General features: G+C 40.2%; 1 protein-coding gene across 1 annotated transcript in view; it reads right to left on the bottom strand.

Moving 5' to 3' along the window:
• ANKS4B (ankyrin repeat and sterile alpha motif domain containing 4B) overlaps positions 1-5,237 on the bottom strand; it is a 21,025-nt gene extending 15,788 nt beyond the window's left edge. Inside the window, 1 exon segment of the mRNA XM_006875981.1 lies at positions 5,074-5,237. Within this exon segment, the coding sequence (XP_006876043.1) occupies positions 5,074-5,237 (164 nt within the window).
• Positions 5,238-21,361: the final 16,124 nt, after the last annotated feature.

Genomic DNA, 21,361 nt, shown 5'->3' with positions numbered 1-21,361 from the left:
TGACTGGATGATCAGAGCTCAATTAGAAGAAGAAAGAATAGGAAAAACAGAGTAATCTGATACAATTTGATGAACTTGACCTACAGCTATGGATGCAGTAGCTCAAAAGAGGGAACAAATCTTTACAGCAAGGATCATTCCCACCCCCTCAATACACAGAGTAGACAAGGATGGGCAACTTTGACATTGGCTACACAAAATGGGGGGACCTACAAAGGCAAGAGGTGACTGGCTTACAAGATTTCAAGAGGGAACCTAGATCCAGAGGGTGTGGAGAAAGGTAGAATCTCCACTGAGTAGTATCCAATCTGTCTAGGCGGGCCTGATGAAATGAAATGCGGCTAGGTCTCTTGTGATACAACAGTGAATAATTGTTATCAGGACTGATTGTGAGGGTTGGAAATGTGAAGGTAGACGTTTTATAGCAAGGAGGGGAGTGATTAACTTTGCAGTCGAGGAGTGGCGGTCCCTGGGACCATGAAGGGAGAAAAGCCGAGAGCGGAACCCTACCCAGAGAAGCAGTGATGCCTGAGATGGAGGCAGAGGCAAGGATGTGAAGAGATGGAGAAGCTGGGGACTTTAGACCCAGAGAGGGAGAGGGGCTGTGTGCTGATGACCGGAGGTGGAGTGGAACAGGGGGAACAGGCTTGTAGGGTATACCCTTTGGTTGGTTGATGATGCATGGAGGGGATTGTAACCATGGCAATGAAACGATATACGATAAAATGAATGTAAAACTAATATTCTCCCATGTAAACTATCACATAATTCACAATAAAACATTAAAAAGAAAGAAAATATGAGCAGGACTTCCAACAAGAAGGCCAACTACGCAGACACACTACATAGATCCTCTACACCAAAGGTACGAGACGCCAAATGAAACAGACACAGATGAAAATCCTGGAACTTCAGAGGAAAGGTTAGAGAAGTGGACTGAGTGCTGTTGGGAGAAGCTGGACAGGGGCAGTGAGAAAAGGAGACTGACTGGTGAATGGCCAGTCAGATGCAGAACAAGCATCTTGAACTTTTGTGAGCAGCTTTGGTGACAGAAGGTGGCCTGGCAGAGCAGATTCACATGGGCGGCAGGCACAGTGCAATTCTTTCTTTTCCTCCATGCTTCCCTGGTGACCGGAGGTGTGGGCAGCTGCCACCCTCATCCACACCCCTAGTGTAGTTCAGAACCATGTGGTTGGAAGTGTAAGGTAGGGGTTGGGTGGGCTACTTCAGTGCCTGGATTCAGGTGGGTTTTACTCCAGAGCTACAGAACTTGCAGTCACCAGACCAGCATTAATTTAGCAGAAACCCACATAGCCAGCCACCTTGTTTCCAGCTACCCCGTGGTCCTAACAGACATGAAACCAGCTCCGTAAAGGACCTCCATGAACTACTCCTGAGCACAGATAACATTTAGGCCTATAGGAACTCCATCTAGGGCCAGAAACTCCGCTGTCACATCCTTCCTGATGCACCCACTTCATGAGCTCCTTGGCCAAAAGGAGACCCCAGAGTTTTCTGTTGTTTCTGTTGTTTTTCCGTTCATTGTTTTTGGTTAAGATAGAATAATGTAGATACAGAACTTCCAAATGGCAAGGAAGTCAAGTAGATTTAAACATAAAACTATTTTAAACAGGGCAAAAAATAATAAATTACTGGGTAACCTCAGAGAAAATTAATACACCTTCACATCAAAATACAAAAGGGATAAATCAGAAAGATTTTGTAAACCTTAGCACAACAGAGACCTGGTGTGGTGCTGTAGGATCACTACTGGACTGTGAATCACAAGTCGCTCCTTGGAAACCCTTAGCAGCCCTGGACTGCTAACTTACCAGTTGCACCTTGGAAAATTCTTACAGGGTCTTTATGAGTCAGAACTGCTTCAATGGCACTTACCAACTACAACAACAACACAACAGAAATGACAATGAAAAGAACAACCACAAAAAAAATGAACTCAGCACAGAAAATTCTGTTTTTTCATGAATGTTTTGAAGCCCCTTTGCATAGCTTACATTTAAGCTGGAATTTGAAGATGAAAGGAGTTAGTCTTCTTACAGAATCTTTAGATTCTGCACTTCCTCCATTGAAGACAAAGGAAGGAGAGTTTCCCTCATGACTGAAAGGATATATACTCAAATGTTGATGAGTCAAGATGTAGGGTTTTTTGGTTGTTTATTATAGCATTCTGCATTTTAGCAGCAAACGTTGAGCATGGCTAGAACATGGCTTAAGTGGGAGAGGCCAAGATGTAGGTGATGAACCTAGATCACAAAGGGCCTTACAAACTTGGCTAAGGAGTTGAATTTATTTTTTTTAATGTTTTATTGTGAATTATGTGATAGTTTACATGGAAGAACATTAGTATTACATTCATCCTGTCATATATTGTTTCATTGCCATGGTTACAATCCCCTCCATGCATCATCAACCAACCAAAGGGTATACACTACAAGCCTGCCTCCTGGTCATCAGCACACAGCCCCTCTCCCTCTCTATGTCTAAAGTCCCCAACTGCACCATCTCTCCACATCATCGTCTCTGCCTCCATCTCAGGCATCACTGTTTCAAGGAGTTGAATTTTATCCTGAGAAACACAGGAAGCCCTGCAATGGGTTTAGACAGGGGAGTCACCAGGTAAACTTGTTATTTACAAACTTCGCTTAGGCCACCAAGAATGGTAGGTCTCTTTTAATGGTGGATATGCAAGATGAAAGCAAACTGGGCTTGGGAATGGAGAGACAGAGATGGATTTGAGTGGCAGATCAGATGTAGAATTGATGGTGATTCATTAGATGTGGGTTTGAGTAGAAAAGGAAAAAGAAGGTCAAGGCCTTAAGTTCTGACTTTGACAGGCTGTGGATACTGGTGACCTTTATTGTAGTGGGTATTTTAGAATTAGAAATCAAGGAACCAAATATAGGAAGAGTTTCTGAGCTGGGGACTGAAGGAGAAGGTGAATGAAGCTGGTGTTCAGTTTCCTTCTTGATCTGATTTATTGTTTCATTTTCGTAGACACTCCCAACCTGAGTCAGCCTTCTCCAGATGATACCACTGGACCCTCTCCCCACTCCTCACACGACCCCACCCACCCGAGGCTTCCCAAACTCTTTAGCTACTCAAAGCAGACCTCTGGACAAAGTTCAAGATGCCAGTCATTTCAGAACTAGTAAATTAATCTGTCCTCCTCAAAGAGGGCTGGGTCTCTTCCCAGCCAGCAGAGAACTCTTTCTCCATTTGAAGTCCACTGGACTGTTAACCACAAGGTCAGCAGTTTGAATCTGCCAACCACTCCCCAGGAGGACAAGGAGACTTTCTACTTCCATTAAGATTTATAGCCTCAGAAACCCTACATAGGGTCATGATGAACTGGAATCCACTTGATGGTAGTGAGTTTGGTTTTTGTACAACAACATTAACATGTTCTCTCTCTCTCTCCTCTGTACACTGGAAACACGAGCACATCTTGGAGATACTATAGGTTTAGTTCCAGACCATTGCAATAAAGCGTATATCACAATAAACAAGTCACAAGAATTTCTTAGTTTCCCAGTGCATATAAAAATTATGTTTAGTCTAAGGAACTCTGATAGCGTAGTGGTTATGAGTCGGGCTGCGAACTTCAAGGTCAGCAAACCACCAGCTGTTCTGTGGGAGAAATTTGAGACTTTCTGATCCCGTAAAGATTTACAGCCTTGGAAACCCTATGCAGGGTTGTGTGAGTCAGAACCAACTCTACAGCACACCACCACCACCACCATACTGTAGTCTGTTAAGCATGACATAGCATTAGGAAGATATTTGAAATACTACGAGAACTACCAAAATATGATCCAGAGTGAGAACATGCTATTGGAAAAACTACTTCTGTAGACTTGTTCAATGCAGGATTCCCATTAACCTTGAATTTTTTTAAAAAAAGCACAATAAAATGAGGTATGCCTATAATTATTGCAAAATTATACTAAAAAAATAGCATGATCTGAGTCCCCTAAATTAAACCAAACACACAAAATACAAAGAAATCAACTCCTAGAAGGCTATGGTATTAGCATTCTTACATATGCCATTATATTCTTTGCCTCACTCCCTAGACAGGGATAGATGCTTGTGCTATTTATTTAATGCCTCTCCCCTCTTTCCCTTTTTGTAACATATATTATGACTTGTTAAACATCTGTCTTCTCCTCTCAACTCTGATCACCATGAGGCCAGGAGTCGCGTCTTTCTTATTCCTCACAGTATCCTCAGTGCCCAGTAGAATGACTGACACAGAGCACATACTAAACAAATAGGAACGTGCTTCCAAAAGTTCCTGGAAAAATGGGATTAAAAGATAATGGATCTTTATCACCACTACTGAAGCCCTCTTGTAGGCACTGAATTAAATCCTATGTATTTGGCTCCTTTATTAACATTTTCTTTTTTTAATCCCCTCTTGAATCATAGTCAAAAACACTACATAGACCAACTGGCAACCGGCAGAAGAAAAAGAGCGATTTAGCTCCTGAATTAGAATTTGGAGAGTGGTGTGTGTGTGTGTGTGTGTGTGTGTGTGTGTGTGCTGCTCAGAGAGGAAATGAAGCAAAGACAGGCTGAGGGTCCTCTTTATCACTTGTAGAGCACACCACTCCCTGGAAAGAAAAATCACGGACCTGCACTAAGAATGAGTACTAACTCAATGCCTTAGGATTATAATGGCCCAGGTGAAAAAATAAAATACAACGTGTCATTTGTTCTAACCAAAGCTGACATCCTAAAACCAAGTAGAACAGTGACTTCTTCTTAAAGAACAATCAGTTAAATTTTATGGGGAGAGTTTTGTAGGGATAGAACTATTATTTTTTTCCTCCAGGGCAGATAACATGGCCTTCAAGTTTAGAGTCTACCAGTCCCCAGGGAAAAGAGAGCATTTCTAGGTGTAGCTTTCTCCCTGTCTTTCAAAAGCCGCTGATTTGGACAGTCTAGAAAGTCTAGAAAGGAGGGCATGGTATTTCTATTAGCTTCCCTGCCTTGTGCTGCTATCTGCAAAATAGCCACCGTTTCTCATCTAAGCCATTAGGCTGAACTTACCCTCTGCTGCAGATGATTTCCAGGGCTTCTAAATTCCCGTGGTAGGCAGCCAGGTGTGTTGGTGTCATGCCATCGTCATCAGAAAGATTCAGATCTCGCTTGGTAGCCTCTTTCAGAAGCTCCAGGTAGCTATCACTAGCAGCTTGGTGGTAGCGGGTAGACATTTTTTCTGCTCACCAAAGCCTTGCCAAATAGCTCTCTCCCAGCAGAGCCGGATATTGGCCTAGCAGTCTTCCAACAGACCTGGTTAATGAATGACAAGGAAGAGTGACATCATAGGGCAAAGCTCATCCCAGCCTTGTTCCTTGGAAGGCAGCCAGAAAGGTATGCAGCACTGAACTTGGATCTTTTCCTTCTAGAACAACATTGCCATCGAAGACTGAGGTATGTAGGGCTCACTTTAAGTGTTTTGAGGCACATGTCATCTTAAATTTAAAAAATCCTACAAGCAAGTCTAGAATGTAATATTCGGCACACACATATCTAAGCAACAAGTGCAGAAAATAATTTCCACAAACTACAGGGCTAGTCTAGTTCACTGGCAAACTTTTTCTTTTTCTTTTTTTTCCTTTTTATTGTGAGTTGGGTGAAGGTTTACAAAGCAAATTAGTTTATCATTCAATTAATTCATATACATTCTGTTTCAAATTGCTGATTGTAATCTCCACATGGTAGTATCATTTATTCCACTTTCTCCCTGTGTTAACTGTCTCCATTCTTTCTTTCCAACCCTTCCTGCCTTCTGAACTTTGTCCTTGGACATTTGCTATTCTTGTGATTTTAAACGATTGTTCGAAGGAGGACGTACCTTCCTAATGTTGTTCACCTTACAGACTTCTGGACATTTTGGCTGAAAACTGAGTTACAGGGATCAGTTCAGTTCTGGGTCCAAAGGGTAACTAAGGGCCATAATCTCAGGTGTTCCACCAGTTAGTATGGTCTTTTGTTGTTGTTGTTCCATATTTTTCTCCTACTCTATCCAGAGTCTTTTAATGTGATCCCTTTCAGACAAGTCAGCAGTGGTAGCTGGGCACCATCTAGCTCTTCTGGTCTCAGCATTGTGAAGATTTACATGAACAATTAGACCACTGAACTAAATGTTTCCACATGTCTTTTATTTTCTTAACTCTTCTTTGCCCCAGACAGAAAGAGACCAATATTTGTATGTTAGATGGATGCTTATAGTTTTTAAGATCCACCATAGTGGTTACTACTTGGGCTGCTAAGCTCAAGGTCAGCAGTTCGAATCTATCAATTGCTCTGTGAGAGAAAGATGAGGCTTTCTGCTCCCATAAAGATTTCCAGCCTTGGAAACCCTATACAGGGTTGCTATGAGTCGGAACCAACTCCATGGCATGTAATCAATCAATTGGTAGTTACTCATCAAAGTAGGATTTACAACTTTGTCTTCAAGGACTATGTTTGGCAATTAACCTTAGTGTTCCCTGAAACCAGGTGCCACCGAGCCCAGTGACTCATGTGCTCAAGGTGTTTGGTCTTGGCTAAGAAATATTCATACCTTTGCCCCTTTATATTCTACCATATTCATAGGCATATTTGGTTACTTTTATTTTCAGTGTTATACTTGCTTCATAAAATGAATTCAAGAGTGTTCCATCTTGCTCTATATTCTGAAATAGTTTGAGTGAAATTGGTGCCAACTCTTCTCTGAATGTTTCATAGAATTCTCCAGTAAAGCTGTCCGGGACAGGACTTTTTGTGTTGGGAGGTTTTTAAGGAACTGATCAATTTCCTCTTTTAATGGGTCGGTTCAAATTTTCTGCCTCAGATTGTATTAGTTTGGTAGGTAATATGCTTCAAAACAAAATTGTCCAGTCCTTCTAAAAACAATAGAAAAATCAAACACATTGCCATGGGGTCAATTTGGACTCACAACCAACCCGTGTAGGGTTTCTGAGGCTATAAATCCGTAATGGATCAGAAAATCACGTCTTTCTCCCGTGGAGCAGCTGGTGGGTTTAGACTGCCAACCTTGTGGTTAGTAATCCAGTGCTTATCCTTACAGCACCACTAGGATTCCTGACATTCCTTCTAGGTTTTCAAATTTATTGGAGTACATTTCTTCATAGTACTCTGTGATTAAACTTATTTCAGTTGGTTCTGTTGTGATGTCACCCATACCATTTCTTATTCATGTTATTTGCATCTTCTTTTTTTTCCATTGTTGGATTTGTCAGTGGTTTGTGGATTTTATTAGTCCTTTCAAAAAGTCAACATCTAGTATTTCTATTGTTTTTATGTTTTCTTCCTATTGTTTTTCTATTTTCTGCTTTATTGATTTCTTCTCTAATCATTATTTAAGGAGCCCTGGAAGCAAAGTGGTTATGAGTTGGGCTGTTAACCTCAAGGTCAGCAGTTCTTAACTACCAGCTGTTTTGGGAGAGAAAGATGAGGCTTTCTTTTCCCATACAGATTTACAGCCTCAGAAACCTTGCATAGGCAGGGTCGCTATGTATAGGTTGCTAGGAATCAACTCCACAGCACATAACCACCACCACCAATCATTATTTATTTTCTTCTGGTGACTAAGGTTATTTTGTAGTTCATTTTCTCATCTTTGGAGAAGCTGGGCTCAAGTGTTCATTTTGGTTCTTTCTTCTTTTTTGAAATGTGTGTTTGTTGCTATAAATTGTCCTCTAAGCACTGCTTTTGCTGTGTCCCAAAGGTTTTGTCTGCTGTGGTTTTATTCTCATCTGGTCTAAGGAATTTTTTTACTTAAGTGTTTATTTCTTCTATTCCCCAATAGTTCTGAAACAGGGTGTTAGTCACGGCTATGTATTTTATTTTCTTCTTTGATCTTGCTATTGTTGATTTATAATTTTATAGTGTTTTGATCTGAGAAGATCTTTGTAGCATTTTGAAGTTTTGAATTTAATTGAGACTGGCTTGTGGCCTAGCAGATCGTCTATTCTGGAGAGTGTCCTACAATATAGTATATTGTGCTGTTGTTAGGCAGTAAGGTAGGCAGGCTGGTGGAAACAGACAGTGAGCACCCACCCTTCCCCCCAGAGTACATATCTTATTCCAAGGACAGGGTCCACATTCCAGAAACTAAGCAACAGATCACTTCAGCCCCTACATGATTATCTCAGCTAAACTTCTCCTGGCACAAACTCATCTCCGAGAAAATAACAAAGCCCCTAACGTAAAACTTACTTGTTTTGCTTCTGTGAACTCCCCACCTGTTTGCTGCTCCTGCTGAACCTAAGAAGTAGCAAATGCCAATTTCACTTACAGCAAGGATCATTCCCACCCCTTCCATACACAGAGTGGACAGGGATGGGCAACTTGGACATTGGCTACACAAACTGGGGGGAGGGGTGGTCTACAAAAGCAAGAAGTGACTGGCTTACAAGCTTTCAAGAGGGAACCTAGATTCAGAGGGTGTGAAGGAAGATAGAATCTCCACTGAGTAGTATCTGTCTAGGAGGGGATGATAAAATGAAATGCAGATGGGTCTCTTGTGATACAATATTGAATAATTGTTATCAAGACTGATTGTGAGGGTTGGAAATGTAAAGGTAGATGTTTTGTAGCAAGGAGGGGGGTGATTAACTTTTCATTCTAGGAGCGGAGGTCCCTGGAACCATCAAGGGAGAAGAGCAGAGAGCAGGACCCTACCCAGAGAAGCAGTGATGCCTGAGATGAAGGCAGAGATGATGGTGGAGAGATGGAGCTGTTGGGGACTTTAGACACAGAGAGGGAGAGGGGCTGTATGCTGAGGACCGGGGGACAAGCTTGTAGTGTATACCCTTTGGTTGGTTGATGATGCATGGAGGGATTGTAACCATGGCAATGATATGATAGGATGAATATAAAACTAATGTTCTCCCATGTAAATTATCACATAATTCACAATAAAACATTTTTTTAAAAAGTATCATCATGTCAGAAAAAAAAAAAAAAAAAGAAGCCAATTTCACACACCTCCCTTGCTCACTTTGTAATGCCCCAAAGACCCAAATACTATATAGATATGGATTCTTCCTGTAAACGGGGTTCAGTCTCTGGATCTGCTGAGCCACATGCTGGCACAATAAAGCCTTCCTTTGTTGTAACCTGCGTGGCATGGCCCATTCCTTCAGAGTGGCTCCGGTAACAGTAGTGTTCTGTATGTGTCTATGAGGTCAGGATAGATGATTGTGTTGTTTAGTTTTATGTATTTGTTGAGTTCCTCTCTAGTTATTCGGTCCTTCATTGAAAGTGGTACCTTAAAGCCTCTTACTTTGCTGTGGAGTTAGCTATTTCTCTCTTCTGTTTTGTGATAGTATGACTTATGCATTATGAGGCTCTTGCATTGGGTACACAGGTATAGCCTATGGCAATGATCTCTTGTTCAATTCAACTTTTAATCATTATATAATGCCCTGCCTTCTCTCTTATACTGGTTAAGTCTATTTTACCAGAGATTAATATAGTCATTCCTGCTATTTTTTGAATGTCATTTACTTGATATATTTTTCCATTCTCCTAAGTTCAGTCTGTTTTTGCCTTTATGTCTAAAGTTTGTCTCTTGTAGACACTATATTGATGGATACTATTTTCTTATCCAGTCTTCTTCTCTCTGTCCCTTGACTGGTTCATTGAATGTATTTACATTAAGTGTACTTATTGAGATGCTTATCTTTTTTATTCTTGTTATTTTGCTCGGAAACCCTGTACAGGGTTGCTATGAGTCCGATCTGACTCCATGGCACATAACCACTACCACCATTTTTCTGTGCGTGTCTTTTTTGGTGATACTAGTTTCTTTGTTCCATGTAATTTTCTGTGCTGAATTCATTTTGTTTGTGGGGTTTCTTTTATTTCTTTACTGTTGTTATTTATTTTGTTGTTGGTGGTAAAGTACCGTAAGTTGGTTCCAACTCTTACCGACCCTGTAAAGGGTTTCTGAGATACAGTTGGTGGGTTTGAACCACCAACCTTGTGGGTAGCAGTCCAGTGCTTATACTACTATGTCACACCAGGTAGTTATTTTGTTGTTGTTGTTGTTGTTGTTAGGTGCCATTGAGTTGGTACTGACTCATAGTGACTGTATGCACAAAAGAACAAAACACTGTCTGGGCCTGTGCCAACCTCACAATCGTTGCTACATTTGAGCTATCACTACTGCCACTGTGCCAATCTACCTCTTTTTCTCTGACCCTCCACTTTACCAAACATGATATCTTTGTCCAGGGACTGGTCCCTCCTGATAATATGTCTGAAGTTTGAGAGATGAAATCTGACCATCCGGGGTTCCAAGGAGCACTCTGGCTGTACTTCTTCCAACACCGATTTGTTTGTAGTTTTGGCATTCTGTGGTATTTTTAATATCCTCCTCCAACACCATAACTCAAATGCATCAATTCTTCTACGTCTTCTTTAGTCATCGTCCAACTCTTATATGCATATGAGGTTATTGAAAATACTATGGCTTGGGTCAGGTGCACCTTAGTCCTCAGACTGACAACTTTGCTCTTCAACACTTTAAAGAGGTCTTGTGCAGCAGATTTGCCTAATGTAATATGTCACTTGATTTGTTGAATGCTGCTTCCATGAGTGTTAATGGTTGATCCAAGCAAAATGAAGTCTTTGACAACTTCAATCTTTTCTTCATTTATATGGAAGTTATTTCTTGGTTCAGTGGTGAGGATTTTTGTTTTCTTTACATTGAGAAGCAACCCACAGCAAAAGCTGTGGTCTTTGATCTTCATCAGTTAAGTATTTGAGGGTTATTTTAGTGTCTACTAAATCTTTATGCTTTTTCGTTTGATGAGAAAGTTTATTAATTTCCTTTACAGTTATCAGAGATATCAATTTGTAATGAAGACTACTACAATGTAAAAAAAATAATAAATACTGTAGTTACAGAATTCCAGATGTAGAGGAAGTCAAATGAATGTAAAATAGAGCAGATTGTTTTATACTTAACTAAATAATGAAAGAGAAGATAAGCATTCAGGAAGCTGAACAAAAACCTAACAGGATAGATCCCAAAAGAAAACCACCAAGACATATCATAATCCAACTTTCTAAAACCAAAGGCAAGGAAAGACTTCTGAGAGCAACAACAACAACAATACATATCAGGTGTAGTCCTGGTGTGTTGCTGTAGGATAAGCACTAAACTGCTAACTGTAAGGTTGGTGGTTAAAACATACCAGCCACTCCTTGGAAACCATATACAGGGTTGCTATGATTCAAAACTGACTCAATGACATTTAACAACAATAACCACAATATATAGCATAAATATTCTACACAACATACTAGATGGCCAGGACCTTCTAAAAATTAAATACTGATGTGCACAAAAGATTTCCCCTAAAGAGTGAAAAGAGAACTCATAGGCTGGTAAAACATTTTTGGCAGTGACATACCAGACAAGAGGCTAATCTCTAAAATTTCTAGAGAACTTCAATACCCCAACAAGAAAAAAAATACAGTGGGGAAAAAAATGGTCAGAGGACATGAATAGACACTTCGCCAAAGAAGATGTTCAGATGGCCAAGAGACATATGAAGAAATGCTCACGGTCATTAGTCAATAGAGAGACATTTATTAAAACAACAGCAAAGTTAAAAAAACACACACCAGAAAACAACAAATGGTGGGTATAGCGACTGGAACCCTCAGACACTGCTAGAGGGGTTATGAGATGGTACAACCACTGTGAAAAACAGTATGGCTTCCTCAAAAAATTGTAAATAGAAATACTATATGATCCACAATTCTTCTATGTAGTATGTATACAAGAGGAATAAGAGAATGACACAAATAGTTACATACATCCCCATGTTCATCACAGGACTACACACAATAGCAATAATACGGTGGTGGTGGTTGTTGTACGCCACTGAGATGGTTCCAACTCATAGAGACTACTGTGTAGGCTTTCTGAGGCTGAAAATCTTTACAGGAGAAGAAAAACCTCATCCTTTCCCCACTGAGTAACTGGTAGATTCAAACTACTGACCTTGCATTTAGAAGTCTAGCTTGTAACCCACTACGCTATGTGCGATCCTTGCAAAAAATGGAGACAATCTAAATGTCCATCAGTGGAAGAATGAACCAACTTTGGTCCATACACATAATGTAATACTATGCTACATTGAAGAATATTGATGAATCTGCTAAACACCTCATTGGTGAGTCTGTTCTAAATCAAAGCTACCTTATGCACAACAAAACAAAATATTGCCTGGCCCTCCACCCTCATGCTAATTGCTGTTACATTTCAGCCCATTGCTGCTGCTGTGCCTGCCGGTCCCTCTCATTGGAGATCTTCCCCTTTTTTGTTGACCCTCCACTTTACCAAGCATAATGTCCTCCTCCAGAACAGGCCCCTTCTGATAACATGTCCGAAGTATGAGAGTTGAAGTCTTGCCATTCTAGCTTCTAAGGAGCATTCTGAGTGTGCTTCTTCCAACACAGATTTGTCTGTTCTTCTGGCAGTCCACAGTACTTTCAATGTTCTTCTTCAACACCCTAACTCAAATACATCAATTCTTCTATGGTCTTCCTTATTCATTGTCCAACTTTCACATGACCATGTTATTGTTGTTAGGCGCCATTGAGTCGGTACTGACTCATAGCAACCCTATGCACAACAGAATGAAACAGTGCTCGGTCCTGGGCCAACCTCATAATCATTGTTACGTTTGAGCCCACTGATGCTGCCACTGTGACAATCCATCTCTCTAGGGTCTTCTTCTGTTTCTCCAACCCTCCACCTTACCAAAAACGGTATGAGGCTATGGGAAATACCATGGTTTGGGTGAGGCATATTTTAGTTCTCCAAATTATATCTTTGCTCTTGAACACCTTAAAGAGGTGTTGTGCAGCAGATTTGCCTAATGCAATACATTGGTTGACTTCTTGATGCTGCTTCCATGAGTGCTGATGGTGGATCTGTGCAAAATGAAGTCTCTGAAAACTTCAATCTTTTCTCCATTTATCATGATGTGGTTTATTGGTCCAGTGGTGAGGATTTTTGTTTTCTTTTCCTTAAGGTACAATCCATACTAAATGCTGTGCTCTGTGATCTTCATCAATTAGTATTTCAAGTCCTCTTAGCTTCCAGCAAGCAAAGTTGTATCATCTACATATCACAGGTTGTTAATGAATCTTCCTCTAATCCTCATGTCTGTCCTGGTTATTTCATTTCTATTAATATAGTTTCCCTGCCCCCTTACACTATCAACTTTGTTTTAAAGCTATCACTATGAGCTTATGTTCATATAGCTGATTTTTTTAAAGGTGTATAGTAATTACAGGCACTATTTCTTATTTTTTAAAATCGATTTGTTATTTACCTATTTAAGAGTTAAGGTTTAGTTCAAGGTTTAAAGAGCATCTCAGGAAATCCTCTAGACTCAACCAGTCCAGTAAGTCTGGTGTATTTTTATTTTTAAAGGAATTTGAGGGTTTTTATTTCTATATTTTTCTCCCATTCTATCCGGGATCACCTATTGTGGCCCTGATTAGAATGGTTGGTATCCAGGTGCTTGGTACCTGGGCACCATCTAGTTCTTCTGGTCTCAGGGTAGATGAGACCATGGTTTGTTTAAACTATTTCTTCTTTAACAGACATCATTTATTTTTGCCATTGACTTAAGAAAACAAAGTCATTTGGCCCCTAGAAGAAGCACTTGAAGAGATTCTCTCACTGGACTTCTCCCACTGGACTGCAAACCACAAGGTTGGTGGTTTGAACCCACTAACCACTCCACAGAAGAAAGATGAGGCTTTCTGCTCCTGCAAAGGTGTATAGCTTAGGAAACCCTACAGAGGGTCATAATGAGTTGGAATTAACATGATGACACTTAACAATGGTTGTGTTTATAATTTTGCTGCCTCTCTAACCTAGGCAGCTGCTACCTAACAGATGGGTGATCTATACAGTTTTCTAGTATCTACTCTCAAGTACAAACTTAGAAGAAGGGAGGCAATACCTGCATGGAGACCTTACCTAGGACTCTCATCTATCCTAGGAGCCCTGGTGTGGCGCTGTAGGATAAGCACTAGATTGCAAGTTGGTTTGAACCACAAGATCAGCAGTTCAAACTCACCAGCTGCTCCTTGGAAACCCATTCAGGGTTGCTATGAGCTCGAACCAACTCAACAGCACTTAACAACGACAACTCACCTATTTATAAAACAGAGTCCTGAAGTGGTCCATTTAGTGAAAGGTTGGTGGTTCAAGTTTACCCAGCAGTGCTTCAGCAGAAAGATCTGGTGATCTACTTCTGAAAAGTCAGTATGGAAAACCCTGTAGAGTACAGTGCTACTTGGACACTTATGGGCCGTTACAAGTCAGAATTGAGTCTATGACAATTGCTCTGGGTATGTATGTATGTATGTATGTATGTATTTATGTGTGTTTCTTTGCTCAGGGAAAGGAAAATGAAGAACAAATATCGTTGGTTGTTGAAACTTCCAGTTCATCCACCCCACCCCACACCCTGCCAAAACCCAATTCACATCCCACCCAGAAAAAACAATTCTAGCCAAGGGTAAACCAAACTTCTTTGGCATTGTTCTGAAAAACCATTCACTGCTAATTGGGAAAGAAATGTAAGAGCTTGTGCAGCCAGAACACATAATCTTTAGTAATGAGAATGCCCCTGCTCCCCAACCCAAGAGATTTGGCTTTCGAAAGCAGACTGTATTTGTTCTCTGAAGCTATTCATGTCTAATTACTGATGAAATGAACTTGCATGGTGTAGCACTTTTTAAATAAAAAGGAAAAAAGAAAAGGTCTAAGCAGCACTTTTTCCTTTGAGGAGATTACTTCATCTAATGAGTGTCTTATAATGAATTGTAATTGTAAAAACAATAACAAAAAAATAAAGAAAATAAAAGGTAAGAACAAAAGTTCTGTTATATGAAAACTTGCAGGAATCCGACGATGACAAAACATGGAATCCTTAAAAGTGCTGCATGTGCTGAACTTGGATTTATGAAAAAAGAATCGTTGAGGTAAAGAAATTTTTAATGCACTATCCAGAAAATGCCATTCAGATAATATGTGTGTATTTTTTTTCTTTAGCACATTAATAAGACTGTGCAATCTATTTGATGTGGATTTTTCCTGTTCAAAAGAGATTTAACAACCTCGCTTCTAATTTAAGCACACTCGTAAAATAAGGAGAAACTTTGCTTTTATCACTGAAGATCATTGGTGATGTTTTTCTTAGCAACATTGTTAAAAAAATACAAGCATGAGGCTATAGAAAGGAACCTTTGTCTGCCTTTTTGTTTTTTCTTCTCTAGAGGAAAACATTTATTAAAATGTTAAGTTAAGGGTGGTTAACTACTGAAATTGTAATGTCCCTGAAGTATTAATTGGATTTAATCTATTCACATAAGTTTCAAGCCATTCAAAGCCCTATTTTCTGCCAAAACAAAAACAAAGAAAGAGCTGTTATTGTACCATCTGGTTTGCATAAGGAATCTCTTGGCGTTTCATAACTACACATTTTATAAATGTGAAATCCCAGATGGCATTACATTGGAACAGTGGAGAGTTTTTATAAAGGCCTTCAAAAACAAATTTTTTAAAATTTGAATATTAGAGAGTCTAAGCAAGGGCTAAGCATTTAAGTTCTATATTTGAATCAACTGGCTTTGTAAACGGGACAAATTTCTCTTTTTTCTTATGCCTTTTTCCCTTCCTATTAATTATTGATTCTGTGACTTGAAAGTTCCACTTAATATGGTCATATAACTGTGCAGCCCTCTGTCTTTATTAAGTTTTACCCAAAACTTAATAAATTTATAAATATTGCCAGAACGATGATGAACGGAAAATCTGTATTAGCTGACATTTTGTTTCAAGATATAAATTCTGTTATAGTACAGCTTAGCAGATCATCAAAAATATCAAATGACTGGGACCTCTTCGAAATTAGACACGTATGTGCATCAAAAGATTTTGCCAAAAGAGTAAAGAGACCACAGACTGGGAAAAATTTTTTTGCAATGACATATCAGAAGAGGGACTAATTTAAAATACAGTAACACTTCTACAAGAAAAAGACAAGCAACCCCATTAAAATACAGGCAGAGGACATGAACAGACACTTCACCAAGGAAGACATTCATGCAGCCAACAAACATAAAAAGAAATGTTCACTATCATTAGCCATTGCTGTAAAAGCTTAAGAAAAGATTGCCATACTAAAAGATACATTCTTTGATGGTTACCAAGGAGCTCTGGTAGCATAGTGATTAGGAATTGGGCTGCAAACCTCAGGGTCATCAGTTCAAAACTACCAGCTGTTCCGTAAGAGAAAGATGAGGCTTTCTGCTCCTGTAAAGATTTACAGCCTTGGAAACCCTGTACAGGGTCGCTAGGAGTTGGAACCAACTCCACAGCACATAACAACAACAGGGGAGTAATTCACAAAGTTGTTGTTATTGTTGTTAAGTGCTGTGGAGTCAGTTCTAACTCATCGTGACCCTGTATAGGGATGCGGAGGAGTGGCTGGTGAGTTTGAACCCCTGATCCTGCAGTTCAAATTGATCCCGAGGTCCTGTGCTTATCATATAGCACCACACCAGGACTCCATGGCTAGAGGGTAGACACATGTCAGTTTGGGTGAGAGGCAGGACAACATACAAGGAGGAGGAAGGCGTTCACAAGAGGGAGGGTGGGAGAAGAACAGTGAAGACAGGTGGAGGCACAGGGAGGTCTCCATGGGCTAAAGGGGAAAGAGATAAATAGTGAGCTATCCACAACCTTGGAACAACAGTGCTGTGTGCGTAGATATGTGGATTGAGACATAGATGGAATGACTAAGGGAGGAAGAGTGGGATAGATAGATAGATAGATAGATAGATAGATAGATAGATAGATAGATAAATTGTTAAGTGCCGTCGATTTGATTCTGACCCATAGTGATCATGATTTCCAAGGAGCAGCTGGTGAGCTTGAACCACCAACGTTGCAGTTCAAATGACTTTGCAGTCGTCTGCATTAGCCCACAGTGCCACACCAGGACTCTCTGTCTCTCTCTTATATATAGTCCACAAATATATAAGAGTTTGGAAGAGGTCATTTGTACATGAGTATGTACCTTTTCTGCAAACACAACTATGAATTTATGGAGCAGACAGAGAGAAAAATGATGAAAACTTCCTAGATATTATCAAACATCTTAAGGCAATGAGTTGCTGCGTCTGAGGGTTCAGGGACCATAGTCTCAGTGCTTATCCTACAGCGCCATGGTTAGTTGGCATAACATAGTCCACAAAGACAATGTTCTACATCCTACCTGGGTGAGTAGTGTCTGGGATCTTGAAAGTTCATGAGCAGCTGTCTAAGGTGCAGCTGTTGGTCTCTCCATGTGGAGAAGAAAGAAGAGTGGTGAGAATAGAAGATGCTTGGAATCAGTTAGTCCAATGGATTAATGGAACATGTGAACAGCAGTCTCTATGGCAATGAGACCAGAAGAACTAGATGGTGCCCGGCTACCACTACAAATTTCCCTGAGAGAGATCACATTAGAGGGTCCTGGAAAGAGTGGGAGAAAATCTAGAACAAAACTCAAAATAATTCAATCAAAAAAAGAAGAAGAAGAGAAATGGTTTGCTGGTCAGAAAGAGACAAGAAGAAGCTGAGACTTTGGCCCTCAACCACTCTTCAGGTCTGGAAAGGAATTCACCATCATGACGCAACTTTCGGTCAAGCAGTAGATAGGTTTATAGGAAGGGACAACAACACTAGCAAGGTATGCTTACCGTGAAAGAATAGTCAATCATTCAAAATCAAAAGGGCAAAGTTCTTCCAAGGACAAAATTGAGAAGGGAGAAGGTGGGTGGAATGCAAATATGAACCACAAGGAGGAAGCAGGGTAATTGTGGTTGCATGGAAGGGAATATCAGTGAGATGAAACAAAGTGCATGACTTGTTGAGTGTATAGTTGATGATCTTGTCTGTCAACCTTTCCTCAATTCACAATAAAAATTCTTTAAAGAAGAATTTCTTGGCAAGAAATGAAGTCACTGAATGAAAAACAGCCACTTGTACAGGACCAAAAGTCTATGAATTGACAGGACCCCCAAAAAAGGAGTTTGACAGAGAGCTCTATAGAAAAAGAAACTAGAGACATTTAACCAAATTCAATGTATGAAATTTCATTGGATCTAAATTCAAAAGTAAAAGCTAGAAAAGACATTCTTAAGATAATTGGGAAATTTTGAATATATTTATTTGTTTTCTTAGAAATGATTACTGTACTGTGGTTATGTTGGGCCCTGATGGTACTGTGGCAGTTTGAAACTACTAGACGCTTTGCAGAAAAGAGATGTGACAGTCTGCTTCTATGAAGATTCTGTTGTTGTTGTTATTAAGTGTTGTAGAGCTGGTTCCAACTCACAGTGATCCTGAATAAAGTTTCTGAGGAGCAACTGGTGAGTTTGAACTTCCAACCTTGCAATTCAAATATCCTTGAGATCCATTGCATTATCCTACAACACCACACCAAGACTCCTTGGAAACTCTCTGAGGGTGTTTTACTCTCTCATCAGCATTGTATGATAAGCACTGACTGCTAGCCAGAGGTCAGCAGCTCAAACCCACCAGCAGCATCAAGGGAGAAAAAGAGACTTTCTGCTCCTGTAAAGATTTACAGCTTCAGAAACCCTATATAGGATCACTGAGTTAGAATCAACTTGATGAAAGTGGGTTTTTTTGATAGGGTCTTTATGAGTCAGAATCGACTTGGCGGCAAAGGGTTATATGTTGAACTAAGTTCTCATTAATAGATGGTTGCTGAAATATTTAAGGGTAAAGTTTTATCATATCTACAACTTACTTTCAAATGATCCAACATTAACAAAAAAGACAAAATTTGTAACTGATGAATCTTGGTGATGGGTTTATGGATTGTTCATTGTCTTATATTTTCAACTTTTCTTTGAGTGTAAGATTTCAAGGTATAAAATACTGAAGGAAAAAGTTAAAGATGTACCTACCTATAAGACCATGAACAGATAGACTTCTGGGATTTAAGAGACAACTTTCAGGTAGTACAGATAGCTGTGATACAACTGTGTAACTCTGCTCAAGATTCAAGTTCCATGGAGAGATTGATTCTTTTCAGTCATGTGCTTACTCTATGGCTTAAGGATGTTGGAGGTAGCAGGACTGACAAGTGCACCAAATTGTATCTGAAGAGGGAGGAAAGCCACCTGTAAGCCACCTCCTGGCGCTGTTACCAAACAAGAGAGAAAAGGATATCAAATAAACCAATACAAAATCCGAGCTTTGTGTGTTTAAGTCTACTCATTCATGCGTGTGGCGCTGTGGGTTCATGCGCCGGACTGCAAAGCCATTTGAACTGCAAGGTCGGCGGTTCAAGCTCACCAGCTGCTCCTCGGAAACCCTATACAGGGTCGCTATGAGTCAGAACTGACTCAATGGCACTTCACAACAACAACAACATCAGAAAGAAAAAAGGAGACCTGGTGGCGTAATGCTTAAGTGCTTGGCTACTAACGGAAAGGTCTGAAGTTTGAACCCACCAGATGGGAGTAAGATGTGGCAGTCTGCTTCCATATAGATTTATAGCCTTGAAAATCCTATGACCCCATATAGTTGGGAGTGGAGTCCTGGTGTTGTGCTGAGGGTTGCAAATGCTCGGGACTGCAAAGGCGGTTTGAACCGCAAAGTTGGTGGCTCGAGCTCACCAGCCACTCCCTGGAAACCCTATACAGGGTCGCTATGGGTCAGAACTGACTCAATGACACTTAACAACAACAACAACATCAGTGGGAGTGACTTAACAGCCAAGGGTTTGGGTTTTCTCAGTATTAGAAAGAAATGCCTTACCAGGAAGTCTTTGTGTAAGGTGTATGTGTTGCTTCTTTTGAGACTTCTAAGTTTCACTAGACCGCAAGGTCGGTTTGAACCACAATGTCAGTGGTTCAAACTCACCAGCTGCTCCTCAGAAACCCTCTACAGGGCTGTTATGAGTCAGAACCGACTAGGTGCCATTTAGCACCAGCAACACCCTCTCAGGAGGGCATCTGCAGTTTCACAATTAAAGACAAGGCTCATTTTGGAATGGAAATTCCAAACAGTAGTCATAGAGAATTCTGCAGTTATCTCTTGCCACACCACCACCCTAAAACTAAGCAGCTAAAAACAGTGAACATCCACCCCGAAACTAAGCAGCTGAAAACAGCTCACAAGTCTGAAGGTCAGCTGGTCCGTTCCTCCGGGCTCAGCAGATCTGAGCTGGGCTCACTCATCAGCATACGTTTGATAGATCAGCTGAAGATTGGTTACCTGAGGATGGACTCACCTGCGGTGAGTTGTGATCGCTGACAATCCAGCAGGCCAGCCTGGAATTGTTACCATGATGGAATCAGGATGCTTAGAAAGCGAGCAGAGGTGTGCAAGGCCTCTTGAGACCCAATCTCACCACTGGCACACGGTCACTTCTACCACATTCTGATGGTCAAAGAAAGTCCCAAGGAAGGCCCACACAAAATCAAGGAAATGGGAAATAAACTGACTGCGAGGACACATGGCAAAGGCTGGGAACATAGGAGAGATGATTGGGACGCTTTACGATTAATTCACCATATCTTCTCAAGAATTTTAGAGTAGAAATACTTTGTTTCAAAGGAATATTCTACAAAGTTATGGAAACATTTTCTCTGCACTAGCTACTAGCTATAGAGTTTTCAGCATTAATATTTATAAGTAAATGAGTTTTGATTCAGAACTTTTGAGCCTTCTCTGTCATCCATAGATCTAACTAAGCTGCCCTACAGGTATATTTACAAGTCAAGGGGACATTTTATGTCTTTGTCTTAGTTCTTTCTGAATCCACTCCAGTTAGGAGCTTCATTCAACTTGAAATGGTCTAAATTTCTAAACTGTCTAAACATCCAAGGGGGCATAGCCATTAATACCATGAGTTACCCTGATAAAGGAACTACAGTAATGACCTTTAAGATACACTGATAAAGGAACTACCGTAATGACCTTTAAGATACCCTGATAAAGGAACTACCGTAATGACCTTTAAGATACACTGATAAAGGAACTACCATAACGAACTTTTAGAACATTTTCATTGACACAGTCTATCTTATTTTTTCCAAGTCAAACATATTTGATCTTTGAAAGCTTCTTTTAGCTATGTTAGCATAACTGAGATGTTTCCACATTTTAAAATTCATCTTATACTGCTGATTTCTAATTTATCTCATTTTGAACTTTTAAAGCTCAATGAACTGCAAGAGAAGTCTGGAGTTTGAAAACAGCCCC

This window comes from Chrysochloris asiatica, unplaced genomic scaffold (genome assembly GCF_000296735.1).
Source record: "Chrysochloris asiatica unplaced genomic scaffold, ChrAsi1.0 scaffold00348, whole genome shotgun sequence".
Classification (NCBI taxonomy): domain Eukaryota; kingdom Metazoa; phylum Chordata; class Mammalia; order Afrosoricida; family Chrysochloridae; genus Chrysochloris; species Chrysochloris asiatica.
This window is presented reverse-complemented; position numbering and strand designations above follow the sequence as displayed.